At 47.8% G+C, this 24,201-nt stretch overlaps 1 protein-coding gene across 4 annotated transcripts in view; it reads right to left on the bottom strand.

Annotated features, from left to right (window-relative positions):
• The window catches only part of FBLN2 (fibulin 2), a 95,221-nt gene that overhangs the window by 47,086 nt on the left and 23,934 nt on the right, over positions 1 to 24,201 (bottom strand). For all 4 annotated transcript variants that reach the window (XM_032120769.1, XM_032120770.1, XM_032120771.1 and 1 more), the window contains exon 2: positions 19,442 to 20,893. In XM_032120769.1, the coding sequence (XP_031976660.1) occupies positions 19,442 to 20,768 (1,327 nt within the window). In that variant the 5' untranslated portion in view covers positions 20,769 to 20,893. The remainder of the gene's footprint in view (positions 1 to 19,441; positions 20,894 to 24,201) is intronic.

Here is a 24,201-nt window from a genome sequence, read left to right as displayed (position 1 = left end):
TGCATTTTTTGAAAATCCCCTCAGTGCCTTAAGAACTGCTTTGGCTGCTAGCAAGAGGTATCGTTCCCATCTCTGAAGATATGTACAGCACAGCTCAGGTCATCTTCATGTCAGACACATCTCAGATGACTTTCTCCTTTTTCACCTCAGGTAAAAAAATGGGTCCATCACACATCACCTTTACAGAATAGGTTTTTTTTAAGAGGAACCCAAGCCAACATGCAGTTTCTATACATTTTAAACATTTTTTTCTCTTAATAGTGGTAATCTTCACTTACCAGAGCTGGTACAATACAAACTCCCCCTTCCAACCCTTCTTCCCCCATATAAGAAAAAGGTGATTTTTTATGTTTTACAGAATCATGGAATCACTTCGTTTGGAAGAGACCTTTAAGATCATTAAGTCCAACCACTACCCTAAAACCCACACTCATCTTCTCTTTGTAACTGGCAGGATTTGAGGAATCCGGGCTGCAGGGATGATGGCAAAAGACAAAAATGTGCTGGAGCTGATGTCCCCTGGGCTCTGACAGCAGCGGGGAGGGCCAGACTCCTGCGGCCAGCAAGGCCAAACATCCCGGTGGAGCTCCTGCTCCACGTCACTGCCTCGGCGCCGGCTGCCAGCCCTCGTGCCAAAAGCCTGGCCAGTGCCAAGCCCCACGGCTGCCAAGCCACAGGGAGGGGAGGCTGCGGGCCTGGCTGGGCAAGGAGTGCCAGCAAATTCCCTGGAGCTGCACGGCCGGACACACCCAGGGCCTGGGATGACCCTCCAGCATGGAACGGTTCCTGCGGGCCAGGACTGCCAGCGCTGGCCCCGAGCCCCGGCCAGGGCTGTGGGGCACTCCAGGGCTCGGAGCAGCCCACACTCCTGCTCCAGCTGGGAGGGAGCCAGCAGATCAGCCTCTCTGGGCTGGAGTTATCCTCCTGCAGCCATCCCTGCAGCTGAGGAGGAGCTCGTGCAGACTGCGTGCTTCGTTTGCCTCATTTACCAAAGCGCATCAGTGCTCCCACCTCCCCGAGGCCCAGCTCAGCCAGCTCCAGCTCGCAGGCAGGAGCTCTCTGAGTCAGGATTTACCTCCACACACCTACAAGTTTATTTCAGCAGAGGAGGAAAAAGCAAAGAAAGAGGCCAGCCATGTGTCCTGTTTGCCATGTGTCCTGTTTGATCCACTTTCTACAGCTTAATCCGACGGTGTGGAAAATGAAAACCTGCCTTGTCTCATCGCACATGGCTTTTGAATGACTTTCCCAAGGAATCCATTCGTAAATAAATTATAATTGGAGTAAATCAAAGGACCCAGGTCAAAAAAAAAAAGCAACGCCCTGGCACGAAGCCAACAAAAAGTAAGAACTACACGGATGACTGTGATTCCTTCTGACTTCCTTCAAAAACGGGTATTCACCAAAAAGCCCCCACACTTTACATACTATTCTGTGTTTCTGTAAAAATATCTGAGAATTAGCACTGCCAAATATGCCAGTGTTTGGAAAACAGACAGGAAGCTGCAATTACTTGCCCACTTCTATCTCCTTAACCCGATACTTATTTTCTTTTCCTATTTTCCATAGGATTTCACAAGCTGCAAATGACAGAAGTGGGCTTTTACCTGTGGGGATTGATGCTGTTTAGCATAACCCAGGGCCCAAGTGCCACATCCACACGTGTTTGGGAACACGTTCAGGGACAGTGACTCCAGCGCTGGCCTGGGCAGCCTGTTCCCATGCCTGACAACTCTTTCCATGAAGAAATTTTTCCTAATATCAAACCTAAACCTCCCCTGGTGCAACTTGAGGCTGTTTCCTCCAGAAAGGAGGTCATACTCTCTGATCTGCTGTGGAACCTGTAACACCCAGCACTGAGGGACCGAGAGGGATTTAAAGTTCATCCCATTCCACCCCTGCCATGGCAGGGACACCTCCCACTGTCCCAGGCTGCTCCCAGCCCCAATGTCCAGCCTGGCCTTGGACACTGCCAGGGATCCAGGGGCAGCCACAGCTGCTCTGGGCACCCTGTGCCAGGGCCTCCCCACCCTCCCAGGGAAGAATTTTTCCCTAATCTCTAATCTAAACCTGCTCTCTTTTACTTTAAAACCATTCCCCCTTGTCCTATCACGATCTACCCAAGTAAAAAGTCACTATTCATAGAACTGAAAATCATTTAGGGGTTCATTCTGGCTGCATAAACTCCATCAAGCACCAAATACACAGAAAAAGAAATATCTCTAAAGAGAAAGGTTCTTATCCTTCTTTTAGCTGGGGTATTTAAACTCAGGCTCCATTAAAACCAATGGAAACTACCACAGCAGGCTGATACCTGTCCAAGAGATAACAACTTCCATTTGTAAAAACAAAGTCCTGAAGTGACAACCCACAGTTTTAGTGATACAGAAACCTGCTTATCTGCTTATTAAAAGCCAATTCAGAAATAAATTCCTCATTCTTACGAACCAAATTACCAGCAAACAGAGAGCTATTAAATGCTACTAAATAAATCTTTGCAAGCCTCAGACTCTTATTTTCTTGATTGCATATGTAATAAATACCAAGAGCTCGAGGTAATACAATATGCAAGAGGACTGAATCATTTTTTGGCCATAGGAAAGGAGATAATTTAAAAATGTTATGTAATCCTAACAGACTGACAGCTGAGGTAACCACCTCATGACAATCTATCTAAAGAACTATATGAAGCATGGCACTGTCCCAAAACTCCATCTCTGTCATCATTCATTCAGTGAAAACTCTCATCCATGTGCAACTTTTAATACTAGAAACTGTTGTCAGTATGGAAAGGAAAACTTTACCCAAATATGACCTAAGAAACTTAAATAACTGCCAGAAGTACGAAGTGGAGAAGTCAATTAAAGGTAAAGAGGATCTGCCCTGAGTCCCAGGTACACTTTGTGGTACAGGTGACAGGAGGGCAGCTCCATGGCAGCACCAATCCCATGGGCACAACCCGAGTAGTGAAAGCCCCAGACAAGCACAACCAGTTATGTAGTCACTGTCGTGCAGCCTTTATTAAACACCAGGTTTCATTTTGCTCACAGGAGGGTGAGGTTGACTTCAAAAAGGAAAAAAAAGCTCCCCTGCATGGCTCAACACTACCCAGGAGCTGGGGAGTGAACCTCCAGCCCAAGCCTCACCTAGAGCAGCACAGAGGGAGTAACTGGGAGGAGAAGGAAAGGCTCATCTGTGCAAGAGGTCTTTGCTTCCTCAGCCTCCTGGCAGAAAATTGTAGTGTTTCTTCAGGATCACGATTCACTGTAGCCTTAAACAAGAAGCAGAGGAAAGTCTTAAAAGTCTACTTATGGCCATGGTAATTCTAGTGGGAGTTACACCCTGGTAACGCCTGCACCCTCCTCTCCTTGAGCCCAAATGGCAAAGAGTTAGGAAAGGTTTTGCTGTACCCCCAGAGCTGGCAAACCTCTCCCCCTGGCAACACAAATGTCAGCCAGCCCTGCCCACAGCTCTACCCCAGCTCTGAGGGCTCTGAGTTCACACGTGGAACATTCTGCATGGACCTTATGGCACCTCAGAGCACTGCAGCCCTCCAAGCTCCATCTCCCAGCAAGGATTTCTCTGAATCCTGTGGTTCTGTTGCTTAGTTCACCACCCACCAATCAGCCTTCTCAAAGCTTTATATTTACCTACAAACCTCAGTAGCAGAAGCTCAGGCCTTGCTACAAAGGTGACAGCTGAGGCACAGTCTCCATTTAGACCCTTGCCTTAGACCCCATCACTTTTAACCCCTTGAAATTTAATTTCAGCTGTAGGAGGCACACATCACACCAGGAATGTTTTATACAGGCAACCACTCACTGAAAACCTGAAAGGAAGAGACACTTGTTCCTATCACACATTTCTGCAATCTGGGCTTCTCAGTTCCAGATTCAAGACTTGCGACAACCTGAAAATATGAAATGTGAATTTTTAACCAGAAACTTTTTAAAAATTCGAGTTAAATGTAAAAGCGCAGCCAGGAGCACCAGTCATTTCCAGGCTGGAAGGAGGCTGAAGGGCTCTGCGGGCAAACATTCCCACAGCTCACCAGCAATGGGAGGAGATGCTGATACACAGGAGCTGAGTCAGATGGGGAATACACAGCTTGAGAGCATCTGCAAGGCAGAATGGATGAGAGCTCTGCTGTGATGAGTCACCGGAGAGACGCAGGAAACGATTACTCAAAACAAGACCCATTATCAGAGCAACATTATGTTTTATAATAGGAAATTAATGTTTTATTCAAGTGATATTTGCTAGATATAATTCCTTGTATCCAAGAGCATCTAGAACTCCAGCTCCACCTTGGATCTGATTTTCTGCTCAGTCCTGAACTCCCCCAGTTGCACAAGCCTCTTGATTGGGCCTTTTCACAGGCTGGGAAGCTGAAGGGCATGAATGGGTTTTATCACATATAATGGGGATGTAGACGTGGATGAACAGGGTTTGGGGTTTTTTCATAGATAAAAGCTCTTTGGGAACAAATATTTATCCCAGTATATGGTATAAAAGATAAACAAGCACTATAAAATCTTCCATAGATTTTGAGAAGGACTGAACCTCAAAGAATACCCAGCTCCAGCCTCATCCAGAAATGTAAACAGTTTAAGGGGGCTGATTGTTGTCCACAGCCGGCAAGTAATTAAGCACTAATTCTCTACCATCTACAGAGCAAGAAATTGGAGAGGAAACATGGCACATTGCTACGTGTGCACTTTTCAGTCAGACTCCTGCATCTCCATCACCCTCAGCAGAGCACTGCAGATCTGCCCTCCCCTTCCCAAACCCACAGATGACACCAGCGATCTCCAAAGGCAGAAGGACAGATTGTTATCTCAAAGTGAGGCATTTCCAGAGTCAGCTGCAGTTGTCCCAAAACACCCAACGCCACCCACAAAGCGGGAGGACAGGGAGAAACATTGCCAATTCCCTCAAGTGGGGCTCTCATCTGTGATAACCCAATCCTTGAAAAGACCTTCATTCATTTCAACAAAATATTTTCCATGGTATTTGCAGAGGTTTTTTTCACTGAAAGAAGATGAAAGGCTCAGTTGCCTTATCTGTAATTAGACACGCATTTGCTACACATTCCTGGGACAAATAAACCAAATTTACCTTAATAGGGTGGTTTCATCCAGCTGAACTAGTTTAAATTTGCTGCTGTTTTGTTGCACATAACATTTTACAAATAAAAACCAAACCCAGCGCCAGGAAAGCAGCATTCCATGGCATTTTTTTCCAGCTCTACAGACCTCCTGGGGCAAAAAAAGGGAGGAAAGCATTTGAAGCATGAAGGATTTTTTTTCCCTTCCCAGTCTCCAGGCCCAAGCAAAGCCCTGCTGGAGCTGCCTGGTGATGTCAAACACATCCCCACATCCCCATCCTGGGCTGAATCCCTGCGGCACCGCAGCCTCGTGGGGCTGCTCCAGCCCACTCGGCTCCCAGCACCCGCTCCAAGGCTGGCTTGGGTGGACACACTCCAAACTTGGGCCAGACCTCTATTTTCAACTCAGATGAGTATCTATGGCAACTGTGGGGCTATTTTAAACCATTCCTATTTAGCCACCTCCAGGCTGAAAGTTAAATAGACAAAAAAACCCAGCCCACCCCATCACGCACTCCTCTAACAGCTCACGGCATGTGACAGAGCAGGATCGCTTTTAATTTGCTCTCTCCTTACAGGGTGGGTGGGTTTTGTTTGGTTTTAAACATTTGAGATTTTGTTTTTCTCTTTGAGGAAAACTGTGAGCCTCCTATTTTTCTAAAACACATCTTTTAAATGAAAGGTGATGATGGCTTTGGGCAGCCACATGACATCAGGGAATGGAACCTTACAAATAACCTCAAATATCAGATTATCTGAAACATGTTGTAGAATCTGACACTCCTTTAATTTTGTAGGTGATGTCCAAGGCATACATTTCCATGCTGCAAAGAGTTTATTCATCTCTTTACAAGCACAACACTTGACAAGCAACTGTAACCTCAGGCTAGATTAACTCTCTTCCTTGTTCTGAACACGACTTGCTACAAAAGGCAGAAATTCATCAAATTAATCAATTTGCATAACTGGCAGCTATGGAAGAAAAAGCCAGGCGAGTGTTGCAGCTAAGCAGGAAGCCAGGTGCAGTCTGTTTACACAGACTTGTTATCAAGCTACAGATACATCACAAATGCATTTGCTGTGCTGTGTTTGCTTTGCAAACCAGGTCCTACTTTACATCACTTTGAGATTTTCTGAGCCCTGGGGCTCAGCTCAGCTCCCCAAGCAAAGGCTCCCTGTTTCACTGGGGACACCTCACGGAGTGCCTTGACCTCCAGTGACCGAACCCCCAGGGCTCTGCAGCACCACGCTTTTAAGGGACATGCAAAAATTTCCATCTGTCTGTATGCCAAGTGTTCACATGGAGCCAGCCAGCATTCCCACAGCACCTCACACACCTGTGGAGCAGCTCTGCCACTCCTGAACTCCTGCTTACAAAGATTTTATTTTCAATTACATAAATTGTGGCAACAGCCATCACTGCCGTAGAACTGCTTGCCAGACTAATTCAGGGGATTTAGGAGCTATTTTAGCCTCTGATGAAGGTGGTTTTTAGTCCACACAAGTAGTTAAAAGTTGCTCAGCAGTTTGAAAGTTAACAACCAAGTCTTAGTACCAGGGAATAAGGAAAGAGGGAAAACAAGATAAAGGCATTTTCCAGCCTCAGCACACAGCTCCCAGCACACAGCTGGAAGCTCCTCTGCACCTTTTTTAAGGCACTGGATACCCAACAGAGTCATGCCCATTGTGCCCATCAGTGTTGGCTGTATGGACACGTTCATCCTGCATGCTGTGGGTAGTGTCTGTACTGAACACCAACTTTCAACCCTGTGCTGGAGCTCAGCCTGCACATCCACACACGAGGGTACAGCTTTCTCCTGACTCTCCACCAGCTGCACACACGGCCAGGCCCCTGAGCTGGGCTGCAGGAGCCCACATGGAGCACCTTCTCCTAATTAGACCAAGATACTGAATGAATAAAGGTTAAACTTTGCCTTCTCTGCCCCGTGAGAGGCAGGGCCAAACAAACCTGCACTGTACTCTAGAACTGAGGGAGCAGCAGAGAGAGGACAGGTTATGAAAGCAGATAGTTTGCTTTTCATCCTTGGATGCACAGATATGAGGCAACACGTACCCACATACTGAGAGTGCCATGGGCTACTGCGCCAAAACCATCGCTCCTCTGCACCCACTGCTAGCCTGCCTTCTCCTTGCACTGCACCAACACTTGCTCCCTCTTACTTGCCATGAGCTTTGGCAGCTTCCAGGTTCTGAATCTGGAGCGGATTCAAGCAGCAAAAGGAAAATCTCAGCAAGGTGGCAGCAAACAGCCAGTCAAAACAAAGGAGAGGGGGTTAAAAAACCTCCCTAGCTCATCTTTGGGAACAGAATCAATCACCACGTCAGCAGCGTGGTCCCCTGGCCCTCCAGGAAATGGACTCTTTCCTGAACCTTGCAGGGGAGAGAGAGAGAAAGCTTGGACTTGATGATCCTTGAGGTCTTTTCTAACCTTATTGATTCTTTGATTCTATGAGATATATAGATAGATATAGATATAGATATATATCTGTTTCTTGCCATTAAAAAACATAAAATGGGAAACTGCTGTGGAGATTTCTTCACCACTACCAGGACTACACCAAACTAAGCCAAGACTTGCTCCAAGACAAGCATCATTCTGACCTGGTATGAATGCAGCACACAAGGACAAGTCTCAAGCTAAACACTTAGAAAAATGTGCAATGACTCTGGGTATAAAACTGACCATATGGCACAAAACCGACCACAGTCCAGACACTTATGTTCAAGTGCATGATTAACCTTCTGTGGGAGTCTGAAGCTGTCTGTGCCACATTTGAAACAGAGCAGTGAGAATCTCAGTGGCAAGGGTGGGGGAAGCATATTAATCAGTCATCACCAGCTCTTCTTTCCTAAAGGAATGTGTTTGGTGATGCTGGATGAGTAGGCATCAAGTCCTTTCCTGCCTGTCATGGGAAGAGGAGCTCATTTGTGACCCTCAGCACCGTGTCATGCCAGGGGCTCAGTGCTATCAGCTGCATGGCCATAAACATCCATTACCCAGACATTCAGTTTGGGGAATTTACAAACAAAAGAGACAAATGGCTATAATAATGTATTTATATAATGATCATATGGTTTATGAGGTATTCGTTTACTATAGATTAACTGTAAGTTCTGGGAGAGGAATTTGAGTCTGACCAAAATATGTAACAAACAAGTTAATGCTTTGTTACTGCAAAGGAAGCCTTGTGAAGTGAGAGCAACTGCTGTATGTCCATGTGAGATGTAAGGAGTTCTTTCTTAAAGATAGCATTTCATTTTTAGAATTTCTAATGCTTAACCGTTGCCCTTCACCATTTTAAAGTAATACCAGAGGACCAATACAGCTAAAATGAGTATATACCTTACTGAAACTAATGGGGTTAACATGGCATTGACGAGACAGGGTCTGACCTTCAAAGTCTTTTTTCAAGGAACATTATTGACTCCATGTAAAGGCTGAATAACAGCAAGCACTCTCTCTGAAATAGCAGGGTCAGATTTCAAAGCTGTGTAAATCTGTTCACCATACCAAGAGGAGACTTCAATATTACCCAATAAAGGTCAGATCCCATGGTTTAAGGGGTGCAGACAAACAGCAGTGCTGATGATGCACTGGCTATCTGCATGGTCTGGAGTGAGAATGGGGACTTGGGACTGGAGGCTAAAGGAGGCTCAGTGTCAGCCCAGCAGTGTTAAACTTGTTCATCCTCCCTGCAGGAGTGTCCCAATGCTCAGCCTGACACTGGCCTCTCTCTGCCACATGCCACAATTTTTCTGCATACCAAATTACTCACACTGAAAAGCAAATGTTTTGGAGTCAGGTTTGGCTGACTGCAAAAGCTCCTGTTCGTTTTAACTGGCTGGTTACATTCCTCAAGAATAAGAAAACCAGCAGTATAATTCTTTCTTTCCTCTAAACTGGTTAGCTTCACCTGGTGCCAAGGCAGTGAGAGTCCCTGCCTGTCCCACAACGGGTTCTTGGCCATGCCACAGCACAAACCTGCTCCTCTTGTCCCTCGGGGCCAAGGACGAAGGAGAAAGAGCACAGACACTACCAGGAAAACTTTCCCAGGGCCACAGGCTGAGCAAGGCAAAAGTCTGTGCTTCAAGCACACATGCAAAGCACATTCATAACTTTAAAGCATCATCCAAAACTTCCGACACCACAGCACAAGGTTTTGGAAAGTCTCCGTATTTATCTTCCACCAACAAAACCACCACAGTCAATCCAAAGTGACTGAAATTAAACATTTATGGAACCTTTAATGTAAAGCCCAGCCATCACCAATGGTCACCATGCTTTTGATTTCAGACATGAGTTCAGACAACACTTACCAACTTTGATCCAGAACCAGGAAAAGTACAAATTTTATCATTACTACATGAGACGTTACTTAAGTGTGTGTTATCTTCAATGAAAACAGTTCCTCAGAGTGAATCTCTTACAAAATCATTTGGCTAGAACACTGTAGGTTTGAATCTGGAAATGAAAACTACCAGTAATTCCATGCAAGGCAATTCCAACACCAGGAAAATTAATGAACATTGCAGAGGAAGGATTCTTGGATAAGAGGGAGAACTATATTAATCTTCAGCTGCTTATAGGCCATAAACAAGATGTTTTATAGACGTAGCTGCAGAATTACAGTCGGGTGTAGTGGAGCTTTAAAGCCATCAACTGGAAGCTTGATAGCCAAGTCCTGACAGCACTTGGCAGAGCTCTGGGGTGGGTGTATGGCTTTCTGTGCCACCAGGCACACAGTGCATTGCCTTCACACTCTTACCCAAAAGTCTTCCTCCTAGTGATTTCTCACAATCATTATTAAAAATAAAAGAAAGAAAAAAAGAGTCCTTAAACACCACTAAACTCGCTCAAAGTTTCTCGTTCTGCTTGTGCAACGTAAAAGAACTCTTTTACCTGATGGAAAGAGCCATGAGAAACAACCATTATATAAGCTCCATTTTCATGACAAAGATACGTTTTCATACATTTTCATTTCATAGTCATGAAGTTCACTTTTGGAATGACACACTGGACACGTCTGGACACGAGTCCTCTGCTCTCCCCTGCTCAGCCGGCCGGAGCACAGGGCGTGCTTTGCTGTTCAGTGTTTGCCTTCCAGGGAATTCTGCTCCCCACCAAAGCCAGGTCTGTGTGTCTGGAATGTCTTCTCCATGTGCCATGGGCACGCAGGAGGTTTGGTATCGAGTAGAACAAATTCTGTGCTACAAACCACTGACAAAATATAATTGGTTCCTAAGTCCCTGCAGGATGTCTCCATCAGAACACGAGTACAAGAAGCACTTTAGGAGATTCACCTCATACAAGATGTGTAACTCTCTACTATTAATCAATTTAACTTGTGCTCAGAAATTATTCCAGTAAGTAGCACATACAGTGTCTTTGAAGACTCAGACTGAAATGAACTTAAAAGCAGTGAGAGGTGAGAAGAGAAGGAAACTGAGGTACAGCCAGATGTTCTTGTTGCAAGAGCTCATTCATCTTCTTAATTCTTTCCCTGCCTTTGAGCCAGCTCCAGTCAAACTCCAGCTCCCCTGCTCCAAACACAGCTGATGCTGCTGCTCACAGAGAAATGTACGGAGGAGGTGAGTGCTGTAACAGATCAGTGCCAGACTGGAGCCCTCACACGGTGCTGTGGGGATTATTACACAAAAAGCATCTCAGTGCCACTCTGAGACCAGAATATATTGCATAAAATCAGCTAAAATTTTTCTGGACTATGTAAGACATCCATGGAAAAACCCATTTTTCCCATCTGGTACTCAGTCCCTTTTCAGCAGCGCTCATGATCATCCTGTACTGAGCACACACCTGCTTTTCCAGTTGATTTGGATTTTGGTAACCTGCTGATTTCCCTTACACCACTGGAGACATGTCTCCCCGCATTTCTTGCCTGCAGCTCTCCCAGAAGAGTTCCTGTACTGGTCCTCGATGCCTGGTGGCCAACTCCAGGCTGCAGGGCCCCCACACTGGGCCACCAAGTCCCGGTGCTGCGCAGCCCCCCCCAGCCACCTCCAACCACAGCCATCAGCACCCCCAGAGCCCTGCCTCAGCTGAAAGGGAACATTTCCTGAACTGCAAAGCCACACAAGGGCCTTGGCAAGGGCAGGAGGACACGCAGCAAACGAGGAGAGGGAAAATTGGCACCGAGCTCCAGTGGCAGCCAAACAAACAAAAAAACAAAGCCAAAACAAAGCAGGGAAGGCAAAGGTGCAGCCCAGATGGCAACACAGGAGAGAAGATGCACATTTTTCTTCTAGAAGTAACATTTCTACGTAGTGACCTCATACAAAATAAAGCTCATCCCAAGCATTCACCCTCCTTACCCCGGAGCCATCCTCACATCCCCAGTTCAAATAACCTTGGTGGAAGGGTGTTCAGACTGATACACACCTATTCCTTGGGCAGTCCAGGTCACTGCAGCTGCAAGCAGTCACTTGCCCTGTGCATGGCAGCAGTAAGGCTACGAGATCTCATGTGATGATTTTCATTATTTTCAAGATGTACAGTTTACACACAGCAATAGCTCACAAGAGCGTCAACTTTTACAACACCTTTTAAAAGTTACTGATGCAAATCCTCCCCTTTCAGGCAACTGTTTACAGTGTTAAAAGGTTTTAAACCCAGAGCTGTTGAAGCCATAAACATTTATTTTAGTACTTGGTAATTCAAAGCTATGGTCAAACAACTCTGAGCCCTTCTGAATGCAGTTGGCCTCGCTTCACAACAGCATCACAAAAGCAGGCAGCACTCAGACAAGAAGGGAGAAGGAGTTACTGCTCTGGGGGGTTGTCTGAATGGCTCCATTTCTGCTGTGGGAAGCGTTGGAGAAGCTGCAGCCAGACCTGCAGCAGCGTGGCCAGGCTGGAGGGGGGCAGGCAGGGCAGCCCCAGCACGAGCCCCAAGCCCACCCTGGCTGCCCAGGGGGAGCAGCCACCTCCCCTCCCACCCCCTGCACCCACCCCAGCCACTGCCACCACCTCATTAGCCACCCCATCACCATCAGCCACCCCATCACCATCAGCCACCCCGTCACCATCAGCCACCCCATCATCATCAGCCACCCCATCACCATCAGGGCACCCCAGGATGGAGGGAAACCAGCAATTCCAGCAGGCAGTGACCAGCTGCAGACACAGTGACTCAGGAATGCTGCTGCCTACAAACCTGCAGGGTGCTTTGTGGGTCGCAGACACCCACAGGCAGTGGTGGAGCAAGGCAGGTGGATCCAGGGGGGCTCTGAAGCTCCCTGGCCCCTGGCAAAGGCAGGGAAGGGGAAAACGTGCACAGGAGTTTTGCTGGCCCCAAATACAGCACAAACACTTCTTTCTCCTACCCCTCTGTCAGCCTTTGGCTTAGTGCAAACACCCCTGGTGCTTTGGGATGGCAATTTAGGACTTTCTGGTGGCTTTGGAAGGGAATTGGTCACCTCAGGCACAGCACAGACAGACTGGGAACAGTCAAGAAAACATAAAACCTGCTCACACATAAGGGGATCTTTATAAAATTCCAATTACTGCTGGCTTGTTACCTAAGAATCCCTGAGAGGTAAGAGATACTGCTCGCTGTGAGGCCTGGGGTAATGAAATTACAAATCCTTTCATGAGTAAGCATATGCTAGAAAGCTACGTTTATTTGGCCTACATATTTGAAACTGTTCAAAAGGTTATTGTCTCACAGAATTTGGATCAGGAATTACTACTTATATACTTTCCTTTCTCTAACAAGGAGCTATATTCAGAGTCGGTTTTAATTCCTGGGTGATCGATTAGAGTAACAGACACATTACTGCAAAGAAGTCGCATTTAAATTCTGTTTTGAAGGAGTATCAATCATGCATACAAAAAAAACATACTCTCAGATACCTACTATAAATAACCAGCAAATGGAGTCCCCTTGAGAAACCTGGTGAGCCCAACAGCCTCGTCTGCTCAAGTGGGTAATTAATTTGTACAAGAAAACTCCCATCTTATTTTCATACTTTGTCTGCAGCATGTTTGAATTTCAGAATTGAGATTCAATGTTCTTGTTGCAAACCATGGATGGCACTGACTTTGCACAAATAATGATTTTTACCTCTACAGAGCAAGCACACAAGATGGGTTTTCTGAGGTATTTTGATGCCATCCTAGGTTAGGTGCCCAACTCCAGCTGCACTATGGCAACAATTTGAGATTTAAACTATCTTGGTAACTAAACCCCGTGAAGGCAAGGATATCTGAAAACCCTCCTGTGTTCCCTGTGGAAAGCCTGTCCCACGCAGGCACTGTCCCTGGGTTTGTGCCAGCAGCACAGTGCTCCAGGGAGGATGGGACGCCCCTACACGCCCCAGCCAGGTGTGAATGCCTCATCCTGTTCCACTTTCAGCCATTCTCTGCACAGTCCCTCGGTGCCAGCACTGAACACAATGGATTTCCTTCTCCAGAACGCTTGCAGCCAACTGTGTGAGTAACTCCTTGTGCTGCAGCAAACAGCTCGGGGCATAATGCACTACCAGCAGAGGGTCTGGCTGCACCTCGCCTTCACACCAGAGCTGGGACAAGAACTGTGCTCTTCAGAGGGTGTTTAATGAAGGCAAGACTGGCAGGAGCTGCAGGAACACACGTTTGTCCCACCCTGCAGACTGTACCTGCCTGTCAGGTCCCCAGTGATTCACACTGAAGTGAGGAGCTGTTACTCCAATTTTAAGAGTAACACAGGAAGATGGAGAGCCACCTTCTCACACATCTCTGTTTACTAGACTGGCAGGTACTGGGGTTTGAAAAGAGAAGAACTTAAGACCTGGCTCTTAAAAGTCTGCAGACATCTGACTGTGACAGTCTACACCACTTTCAGCAAAGCATGGCATCCAATCTTGGCATTCTGCATACCAGGCTTGTGCACCACTGCACAGATCTCTGCAGCTTTGAAAAGGATCACCTAGACTATACTCTCTAACTAAAGACCACAAGCTCTTGGTTCAATATACAGCTATGGCTTAAAATACTCTTTTAGATAAGGACCAAAACAGCCCCAGAAAGCCTGACACAAAAGTATTGGTAGCCAGGAGCTCACAACCTGTGGCTAATATCTCAGTTTTAGAAGGAAGATACACGTGAGGAATGGAAGAAGGGCTGTGGTGAGGAGGGTTTGGGCTCTACAGGGGAATTCTTGCAGGGAATAACATTCCCAGTGCAGAGCCCTGAAGCCCAGCCAGCTGGAAAAGCAACAGCAGGATCTGACCCAGAGCAGCTCCCAAAACACAGCCAGGCAAGCAGCAGCCATGCAGCAACATGTCCAGAGACATCCCCCAGGCACAAACCCCAAAGCACCAGCAGTGACCCCAAAAGCACACTCTGGGACAGCTCTGGACACTGGGATTTGCTGCTGCCTACGTGCCTGGACTGGGGGGCTCCATCAGCCCCCGATCCCTGCTCCAGCTCCTCACGTGGGACTGCTCCAAGCACCTGAGACAGACCTACTGCTGCATCCACTGGAAGCAAGAGCTTGGGAAGCAGAGAGCCAGGTCACCCCTGGCCGTCTGTGCCTGGACATTGGATACCTTGGCTACTGTTTATTTCAGAGTCTGCAGACAACTACTCTGAGTGCACTCCTGTGTGTCATTTGGGCAGGTCTGGGTTTTCCTCGCACCCTCTGCTCCCAAATTCATGCCTGAGGTGACAAGTGAAGGGGTCCAGGGAAGACTGTGCAGTAGCAGCCATGAGGGAATCAGCCCCCCCACATCCTACATGGGATGTTTTCATTAACAGAAATGGTTAAATTATTTTCCTTTTTCCTCCTGAACTAGCATCTGGCTGCCTAATAAAGTACAAAGGCCATTTTTGCCAGAACAGATAGCCACTTTTTAATTTTATAGTATTTTTGTCTTCCTCCTTCTGCAAGCCTGCCTCTTTCCCATTCGTGCTACCTCAGAACTTCAGCTACCAAAGAAACCACTGAACACTGTCACCCGGGGCTGCAATTCATGCTGATTCACACCTGCTGGCCCAGAGGCTTTTTCTCTTCGAACACCAGTCTCCTGAGGCTTATTTTTATTCCTCAGATATCCTATTTTGAGTGCTCAAAGCTGATTTCTTCCTGCTACAGAAAGGACTGGGATAAAGTAAAGAACACAGGATTAAGCCTGAGGTAATTCAAGTGAATTTGAGACAACACTTCACCTGATAGCAAAAAATACAAAGTAACTGCAAATAGAGTGTGTGTCTGAAGGACCATACAGGGGTTCTCCCACCTCCAGTGCTTTTTATGGTGGCAGTAAGAGGGACAAAGCGTGGGTGTGCTCAGGGGATGCTTCAGAAACCCTCACTGCAGGTCTGCTTTCACAGAACCATAGATTATCCGGAGTCAGAAGGGGCCAAAAGGATCATCAGGTCCAACTCCTGGAGCTGCACATGGATCTGTTTGTCCTCAGTTTGGAAATCCAAGGTCATCTTTCTCCATGAGTTTCAGAATCAGCACACACGCAGCACATGAGCCGGTTGAGATCTCAGCTACATCCCCAGAAGTTACACAGGAGCCTCCCAGTAGCTCCTGCCTGATGAGGATTTGCCTGCAATAAATGCCACTCTCACATCCACTGATCTCAGCTCACAAATTGGTGCAATTCACTTCAGTTCGAGAACAATTATCTTTATCTCTAAAAGCCGCCACCATAAAAAAAATCACCAACTGTGGAGGAGAGTAAGTGGAAAACCACCTCCACTCTGAAACATGACAGTTCCAGCTAGACCCAAACTGCTGCTGAGCCTGCCAAAACCAGAATGCAAATCATAAAACATTCACAATGAGGCTGCATGCTACCTGAGTTACATTTATCCAAGGAACAGCACTCTACTGCCAGAGCATGGGGAAATGGAAGAAAGTGGGAAAAACATAACAGAATTTGACAATAAGTTCTTGAAATATGCTTTAGGCAGCCCTCCCCTGATCAGGGCATTTTTAGGATGAGGAAACAGGCAATACAGAAATTAAAACTCCCCCTGTTTGCTGCTCTTGCAGTAAGTGACAGGGTAAGATCAATATTTGGAGAGAGACTGTATAAAGAGAACAGTCTCCATTAATCTCACCCCTTCCCATGGTGAAAGTACTTAATTTACACTCTCTCAGCTGAGTAATTACCTCTGCTGTACACTTACAGCTCCTTCAGGAATGCAGTAACCAGCACTTGCACAGAACTCCAGAGGGCCTGTGTGCTGCTGCAGAAGTTCTCTTCAGCCCCTATTCCAGATCTGTGACCAGAGCACTCACCTGGAGCGGATCCCCAGTGAGGGAATGCTGGGGCTGGCACGGAGCAGGGGGGCTGGAGACCCCTGAGCAGGAGGCACCGTCCCTGGGGGAGGCAGGAGCACATCCCTGGGCTCCCACAGCCCGCAGAGCTAAGCCTGGCTCCTCCCCGGCACAGGGAGAATCCAGCTCCCACAGGGACCATCTCTGGGATGCTCCTCCCTGGGGCTGTGAGTGCTGCTGCTGCCCCAAGCAGCCACCAGAACATCTGCAGAAGGGCTGGTCCAGCAAAGCTCAGAGCAGCCAGCAAAGGAGAGGGGAAAATCCCCAAACAAATGGCAATTACCAGAGTCCACGAGAGGAGATGCTACAGGGGTCACCTCAGCTGGCTGGTGTGAACACAGGGCAATACTACAGATGAAAAACAATGCTAAAAGGGGAAAGAGAACCAAAACACAAAGTTAACCTTTCCTGAGCACCCAAGTGTTCCATGTTGCTTCCACCATTAGATCACGTATGAACCAGCAGAGATTTGGGAGATGAAAAGTCAGCTACATATAAAACCAATGCGAGATATACAAAATACAAGTAATAAAGCCAGGTTTTTAACCAAAGGCATCAGGATCCAACCACAGCAGAGTTCTGGAGCCAGCATACAGCTAAATAGGAGGAAAAAATGCAACAGCCACCTAACTTGGGCTGAAAGCCTCTGTGGAAGCTCCCATGGCTCTCTAAACTTTTCTAAACTCTGCGGGAAAAGAAACACTAAACAAAACATAAAAATAAACCTGAAGTGGCCATAGAGGCACAGAAATGTACCCCAGAGCACTCTGCTGAGAGCTGGTTGAACAAAACCCTGCACACTGCCAGAGTGACTGCAGCCTCATTAGGGAACAACACAACAGCCTCACAGGCTCTGAAAATCAGGGGATTGCTGCAGTTTACATCATGCTGACGATTCCTGAAGGGAGAAAAGAAGTTATTTGGCAATTCCGGTAGATTCTGTCATTTTATAGTTGGAAATACATGCACAAAATTTATGTTTTCGTTCCGTATCTGGAGGCGAGATTAATTTTTCTTTCAAGTCTGACTAATATCTTCACTCCCCCTCTACCACTGGCTCAGGAGTCACCAAGAGACAAGATGTATGTGTTTTATTACTTGAAACATATGGAGCTACTCACATGAATCACAACCACGTCAATTAAACCAGCAGAACAAGTGGAAACACTGCTATCCCTGGGCACGAGTGCTGGTGCTAGCCATGGCAAGAGAGATCCCTCATTTCTGGAGAGGGCTCTTAGTTCCATACAGATCTTCCACCAATATTCCTGATGGGAATGGTGGGGCAGATCAGGGGCTGCCTGGCCACGTCCCACTGGTCAGTGACTGTAGGTGGTGGCACTGGTGCTGGCTCCCAAAACATGCAGCAGCTCCGTGGGGCAGGGAAGCAGCAGCCTCAGAGCTGCAGCATCTACGGCCAGTCAGAGAGTCCTGTGCTCCCAAGGGACATTTATTTTTCATTTCTACTTCTGCAATATTTAAAGGAAATTGTAGGTATGTCAGCTAAGGGGAAAATGGCACCCAGTGATCCCCAAGCCTGCTTCTGTCAGCTGAACAATTCATGCCTGACATGCCATCCATCACATTTTGCTCCAGGCACCTCAACCTAATCCAGCCCCCAACCAGACCTGTCTCAGCCAAGCAGTTCCCAGGAATCACAGACTGGAAATCACCCAAGCAGACTCTGAAATGCAGTACTCAGCTCTGCTGCTGAACGCTTTCACGGCAACAGACTTTCTTAAACCCTCTCATTGAAAATTTCAGAGTGCTCCACCCATCTTTCCTTTTTCAAAGAAAAAGAAAAGGCAATTTAATTTAAAAATGCATCTTTTTTAATGTGGCACCAGGAAACAGGCCCATGTATCATACACAGCCTTGGTGCATGGCTCAGCTCAGATTTTGAGGTAGGCTGGAACAAATAAAGGGAAGTCAAAGGAAAAGGAAAAAGCTGCCATCTCCATCCATGGACCTGGCACACCTTCTGTTTGAACAGTCACAAGGTGCTGCTTGTGTTGGGACTTAGAGTCTCAGCTCCCAATCTGCTCTCCTCCTCCCATCTGCCTTAACCTTCCCCAGGAGATGGGCTGGACAGCTCAAGATGTTTAAGGGCTACCTACACAGCACAGGAGAAATGCCACTGCCTAGGGACTAATCAGTATTCTCTGCAAGCATCCTCCAGCTGAGTCTCGTGAGAACATTTTGTGCCGCATCTTGAAAGAGGAGGTATTGCTCTTGATTTGATGAAAAATGAATTGGAAGTACAAGCTGTATGTGCGCTAATTTACAGCGACAAAGTTTGCATTCATTACAGTAATGAGCACTGCATAAAGCATATAATCAACACTCCCTGCAGATGTCAAGAGGAATCCAGAGGCAGGAAGGAAATACGTATACATGCCACGGTTGATCATAAACATCATAAACTTCCAGCCCCAAGAAAACACAAAGCAAGAGACAGTCCTTTTTCTCCCTACTAGTCCTCAGGGGTGTTTGGGTGTATCTCTCAAGTTCTTGAACTAATGAGCTTAGACAGGCTTTCAATCATGGGATAAATATTACAAGTGCTCTAAATATTTTTATTTAGAAAGTGAAAGCACAACTGTTTCACTTCCTTCCCAGAAGAAGACAAAAGCTACAAATGTGATTACTGAGTTGGTAACTGGAACTAACTAATTAAATCCTTCTATGCAGAGGAAGATGTCTCTTGAACATCACAACGTAAGTTAAAAGCAAGTAACTGAAGAAAAATGCCAGTTTAATAAATCATCATCTGAAATAAAGCTAAAATACCAGAAAACCCCAACCACTGTCTGTGAAATCACAGCAAGGTGGGCAACAGTGAAATGATACCTGTTCTGTGAAATGAAACACAAACCACCTCCTGAAGGGATGGAACAAGGTTGGTGGTGGTTTGCTTGATTCCATGGCCACGTGCAGCAGTAAGAACAACACACCAGAGGATGTGCACCAACGTTACTGTGAGTGAGAGTTCTCCAGACACCTACACTGGGAGCAGCTCTTACCTTCTGGCAGCCTGGGGTTAGCGTGGATGGAGTTGGGGTCCCCGTCCTCCTCGGGATGGTAACGATACAGCGTCTGGGACTGCTTTGGGGAGGACTGGCTACGGTCTTCCTTGAGAGCCACAGGCGGAGAGGTTGTTGCACTGAACTTCACCTTGGGGAAATCATTCCCCTCGAGGGTTTCATGGGATGATCTTGCCCAGCTCGGCTCTGTAAAGTTCACCTCTTTCAAGTCCTGATACATGCTGTTCTCTGGCTCTTCCTTCCTGGCATGCTTTTTCGTTTTGGAGTGGGGGGCTCTTTCTTGCTCGTGCCTCTCTTTGTTCCCCTTCGGTCTCCTCTCCAGCTCCTCCAGGCGCTGGGGTGTCTCGGTGGTGGCCGTGGTGTGCTGCGGAGGAGCCCTGGTGGTGGCTGGTGCCTCCTTGCGTGTCACCTGCTGGAGGGAGGCCGCCGTGGTGCGGGGCAGCCTCCTCCTCTCGCTGCGCTCCGTGGCACTGCGGACCTCGGAGGGGCCCCTGGGCAGCGCGGTGGTGCCGGGCGCGGCCGTGCCCTCGGTGTGGGCGTCAGCCAGGGCCAGCGCCGAGGGAGCCATGCTGGACGCGAGGTAGTCATAGTCCTCACCCTGCTCCTGGCTGAGGCTCTCGTGCTCCACGGACGAGTAACTCCTGTACTTTTTTGGAGACTCCACCTGGGTGTTGTCTCCTTCGGAGGCCTCCTGGTCGTAGCTGTAGGGATCGTCGTAGTGCCTCTCGGGCTCGCCGTCCTCGGCGTCCCCCGGGCTGGCCGTGTTCAAGGCGAACGTGTCACAGTCTGGCAGCTGGTAGCACATCAGCTCCCCGCCGGCGTTGGGGCAGTGGCACACCTTGCAGGGGGGCATGTGGAAGGTGTGCCCCGCCACGTACTTGTGGCCCTCGTGCAGGCAGCCGATGCGGCCGCACTGGGGACACCCGTCCGCCGGCACCACCGCGTCGATGCAGTTCGGGGGCAGCTCCGGGCACAGCATGAACTGGCAGCTGATCTTGCCCCCTCCCTTGGGGCACGAGCACTCCGTGCTGCCGAAGTCCACGAAGTAGGACTGTCCCTCGGGCACCTTGCCGTTGACGAAGCCCACGTTGACGCAGTCGTAGTACTGGTAGCCCTCGCAGGTGCAGCCGTGCTGCAGGCACGTGGCGCAGCACTCGCCGGCCTCCAGCACGTCCTCGATGCAGTTCTGCAGGGGCTGGCACTCGGCGCCCGTGCAGTCCCTCTGCGCCCGGCAGCTGCCCGAGCACAGCAGCGCCAGGAGCAGGGCATTCCAAGGGCTCTGCTGCCAGCTCCGGGCCCTGGCCATCGTCCTCCCGAAGGAACACGGCTCCGGTCCAACCTCGCACGTTCAACCTTGGCTGCTTTCCTAGAAGGCTGGGGGTTCAGCTCCGAATCTGCAGTGGTTTCCTGAGTTACCTTTTCTCATAGATCCTAGAGTTATGAAAGAAAACTCTGTTACAAAGACTACACTCAGCACATATCCTGTTAAACATTAGAGGTCTTTAAAAGTTGGGACAACATCCAACATCTGGAAACCTAAGGACAAAAATTAATCATAATGTCTTCCAAGCATTATAGGCACTAAGTTTGGAGTTGGATGCTTCCCCCACCCCTATTTTGAAAAAGAAAGGAAGAAAGAAATGGTTGTGACTGCTCTGTTTTGAATCTGTTGACAAAACATATATATTTCAATAAAAAGAAGGCCCTTCCTTATACTTCAATGCCTTTTTGTTAGTCTTTCCAGCTATAAAGATTTTTTGGCAGAGAATAAGTAAATACACAGTTCTTCCTCTGCAGATATGAGCTTAAGATAATTATTCTTTATGTTTTAATTACAAAGACTCAAATCTTAAGGAATTTTTATAGACAAAACTTAGCCTTGGGACGTGAGAATTTGTCTGTACACATGTTAACTCAAAATATGCATTTTTTCCTGCCTCCTTCCCCCACTGAGCAATCTTTTGCACTTCAGTCTTCAGCATTAGCAGTTATTTCTTTGCTCCAGCAGTGCTAAAATAGAACTTCTTTGTGTATTGCGGTTACTTTGTGGTTACACATCGCATTAACTATCCTGTAATACATATTGAGGGCTGGATCCTCCGCTCACAGAGGCTGGCACAGCTCCACAGCAGGACTGTGGTGCACAGAGGGATCAACTCCAGCTTCACTGAGGACATTTACAACAACCGAGATGTGCCACCACTGGCAACCACTTCTTTTAGTTTTGACAACCCCAGCAGTACTCTTTAGTGCATTACTACAGTATGAACACACAATATACATATATACATACGTGCATTGGCATAGTAACACTTTGTTAAAATGCCCTGAAGAAGAGAAAATGGTCTTCTTTTTAATTACTAAGCCCTTTGAGCGTGGAAAAGTTCAAGGGTTAATCAGCCGTTGTCCTTTCTATCAAAATTACCCTCAAAAAGCTACATAATTAACATGGAAAACCACTTACAACAGGAAAACAATTTGCCTATAGAATTTTACAGAACCAGCAATCTGATTATTTTCCCAGGACCCCTCCCATCATAAAAAAACCCAACAACCCTAAAACACTTATCTAGGGGGTAAAATACAGTCACATCACCCAGAACAATAAACCACACACGCAACAGGAATTGTGCCAGAAAACCCATTCAGAAAGATTACTTCTCCCATTCAGAGGGGGCTTCCACCACGCCTGCTCAGTCGCTCTGGCAAGTTGCCAGGCCGTGGGAAAAGCGTGCCTGTTCCGATAAGATACGGACTAACTGTGCTCAGAATTTCCACAGTTCTGCCCTGGAATCCCAATTCCTTCAGGACGTTGTGCAGAGATAGAATTCTTACAAACGTAGGCTTCCTACTGCTAATTTGAGTGTATTAGCTGAGTGTGCTAAAGGAGAGTGTTTGAAGGAAAAACAAAATTGTCAGAAAATGCAATAGAGTGGCTTGGAAGAATCTCACTTTTTCAGAACTGCTCTCAAAACCAGGCTATTTCTCATGAAAGAGAATTTTCAATATGTGGTGCTGAAATTAATTCTTCAGAATGCAGCCTGGGAATTAATAATTTATCCTGCTTTCAGCAGCTTTTCCAGGTAATCCAAATTTGTAATTGTTACATTACTTTAGCTGGGAGATAATGACGGGGAGGACAACTACAGATACCTTCTGTAAGGGTCTCACAGCAGGATTTCGCCACATCCCCTCCCATGGTACCTCCTGGCTTTAATGCTTCAGTGCCTGTGTGTCCCCTGGGTAAAGCCCACGGGGAGGCAGCTGAGCTCAGCTCTGCCCTGGCCCGTCTTCCCTTTTCCACATCAGGCTTCCCAGAGAGCCCCAGCACCCCAGGGGCCACCTGGGTGCCAGAGGCACAGGTCTGGCAGCCTCGGTGTGCACCAAGCAGGGCCCAGCATCACCTGTGGGACAGGGAAGGGATGAGCTCGTGTGTGTCACCCCTGAGCCCAGCCAGCCTGTGCTGCCCTGCTGGGGCACAGCTCCAGGGAAGGGGCCCGAGGCAGCGGGACACCCCAGGAGCAGTGGCTGGCTGCCCTGCTCAGGCATTCAGGTTCCCCAAAACTCCGCAGGCACAAATTCCAACTCCCAACAAGAAACTCCACTGACCCCTATGCTGAAGCAAGAGGCAGAGAGTCAGTGATATCTTACAGGTTCAAGGACAGCTGAGGGTTTATCACAGGACAGTCCCGCTCTTGTGAAAGGAGCTGCTCGGTGGCCCTCCCCTGTGCTGTCACCTCCTGCCCCCCTCACCCACACCCCTTTCCATCCAAGGGTTTGTTTGCTTGTCCAGGTCACCGCCAGTTCTTCCTCTGTTCCCATCCTTGCTCCCTTGCCTCTCGCCCACGGAGAGCCCAGAGAGCTCACGGCCAGCCCTGTCCCTGCCTCTCACACCTTCTGCTCCCTGCCCTGCTCAGTCCCCCTGTGCCTTTCTCTTCCCGCCATTTCCACATTCCTCGACATCTGGGTTTTCAAGCTGAGCTGATAAGGCTGAAATCCTTATAAACCCTTCCTCCATGAATGACACCACAACCTTCCCTTTCCTCAGGCTCACCTTCCTTCATCAGAAGCTCCTTGTTTCTGGTGTAATGACTCCAACAAAAGTATCTTTTTATTCCTTTAACCCACTGCGTTTCCCTGTGCTTTCTCCATCTGTTCCCCACACCCATCACTCCCTCCAACCCATAAACTCGCATATCAAAGAAACAGCCTCTGCTTTAGGCACAGAGAAAACCATCTCTGAGTGAAGCACAGACACGGCTGCTGAGCCCCACCGAGCCCCCATCCCTGCAAGCCGAGAGTTGTGCTCCTGCCAGCCCCCGCAGCTGATGTGCCCCGCCTCTGGATCCGTGCCCTTCCCCAACACTGCAACGGTGCTCTGGAGACAGCAGCTCATTACTTGGGAACGGCATCAAAAGCTGGAGCTGTAAATAAAGGTGTCTGAACCAAGAGGGTAAAAGAAATACACTGTCTCTGTAGGACAGGGGAGTTCAATACAGCAGATGTTATTGCAAGGATTTGTTTCCATTAACTATTTTAATGCTTCCCTCAATGTCCTTTTACACAACTGGGGCAATACACAAGGGCTGCACTAAAATGAGAATTGGTTCTTTGTACTCTCCCCAGTGCCCTTCACCCACCCTTACCAACGTCACTGACTTTTGCTGTTCGTTGGGTGACAAATTGAGCCCTGCACGCCTCAAATAGACGTCTTTCAAAAGCTCTGTTGAAAGCTTTAC

The sequence above is a fragment of the Corvus moneduloides genome, chromosome 11 (assembly GCF_009650955.1).
Source record: "Corvus moneduloides isolate bCorMon1 chromosome 11, bCorMon1.pri, whole genome shotgun sequence".
Taxonomy (NCBI): Eukaryota; Metazoa; Chordata; class Aves; order Passeriformes; family Corvidae; genus Corvus; species Corvus moneduloides.
Note: the sequence above shows the minus strand (reverse complement) of the source record. Positions and strands in the feature narration are given on the sequence as shown.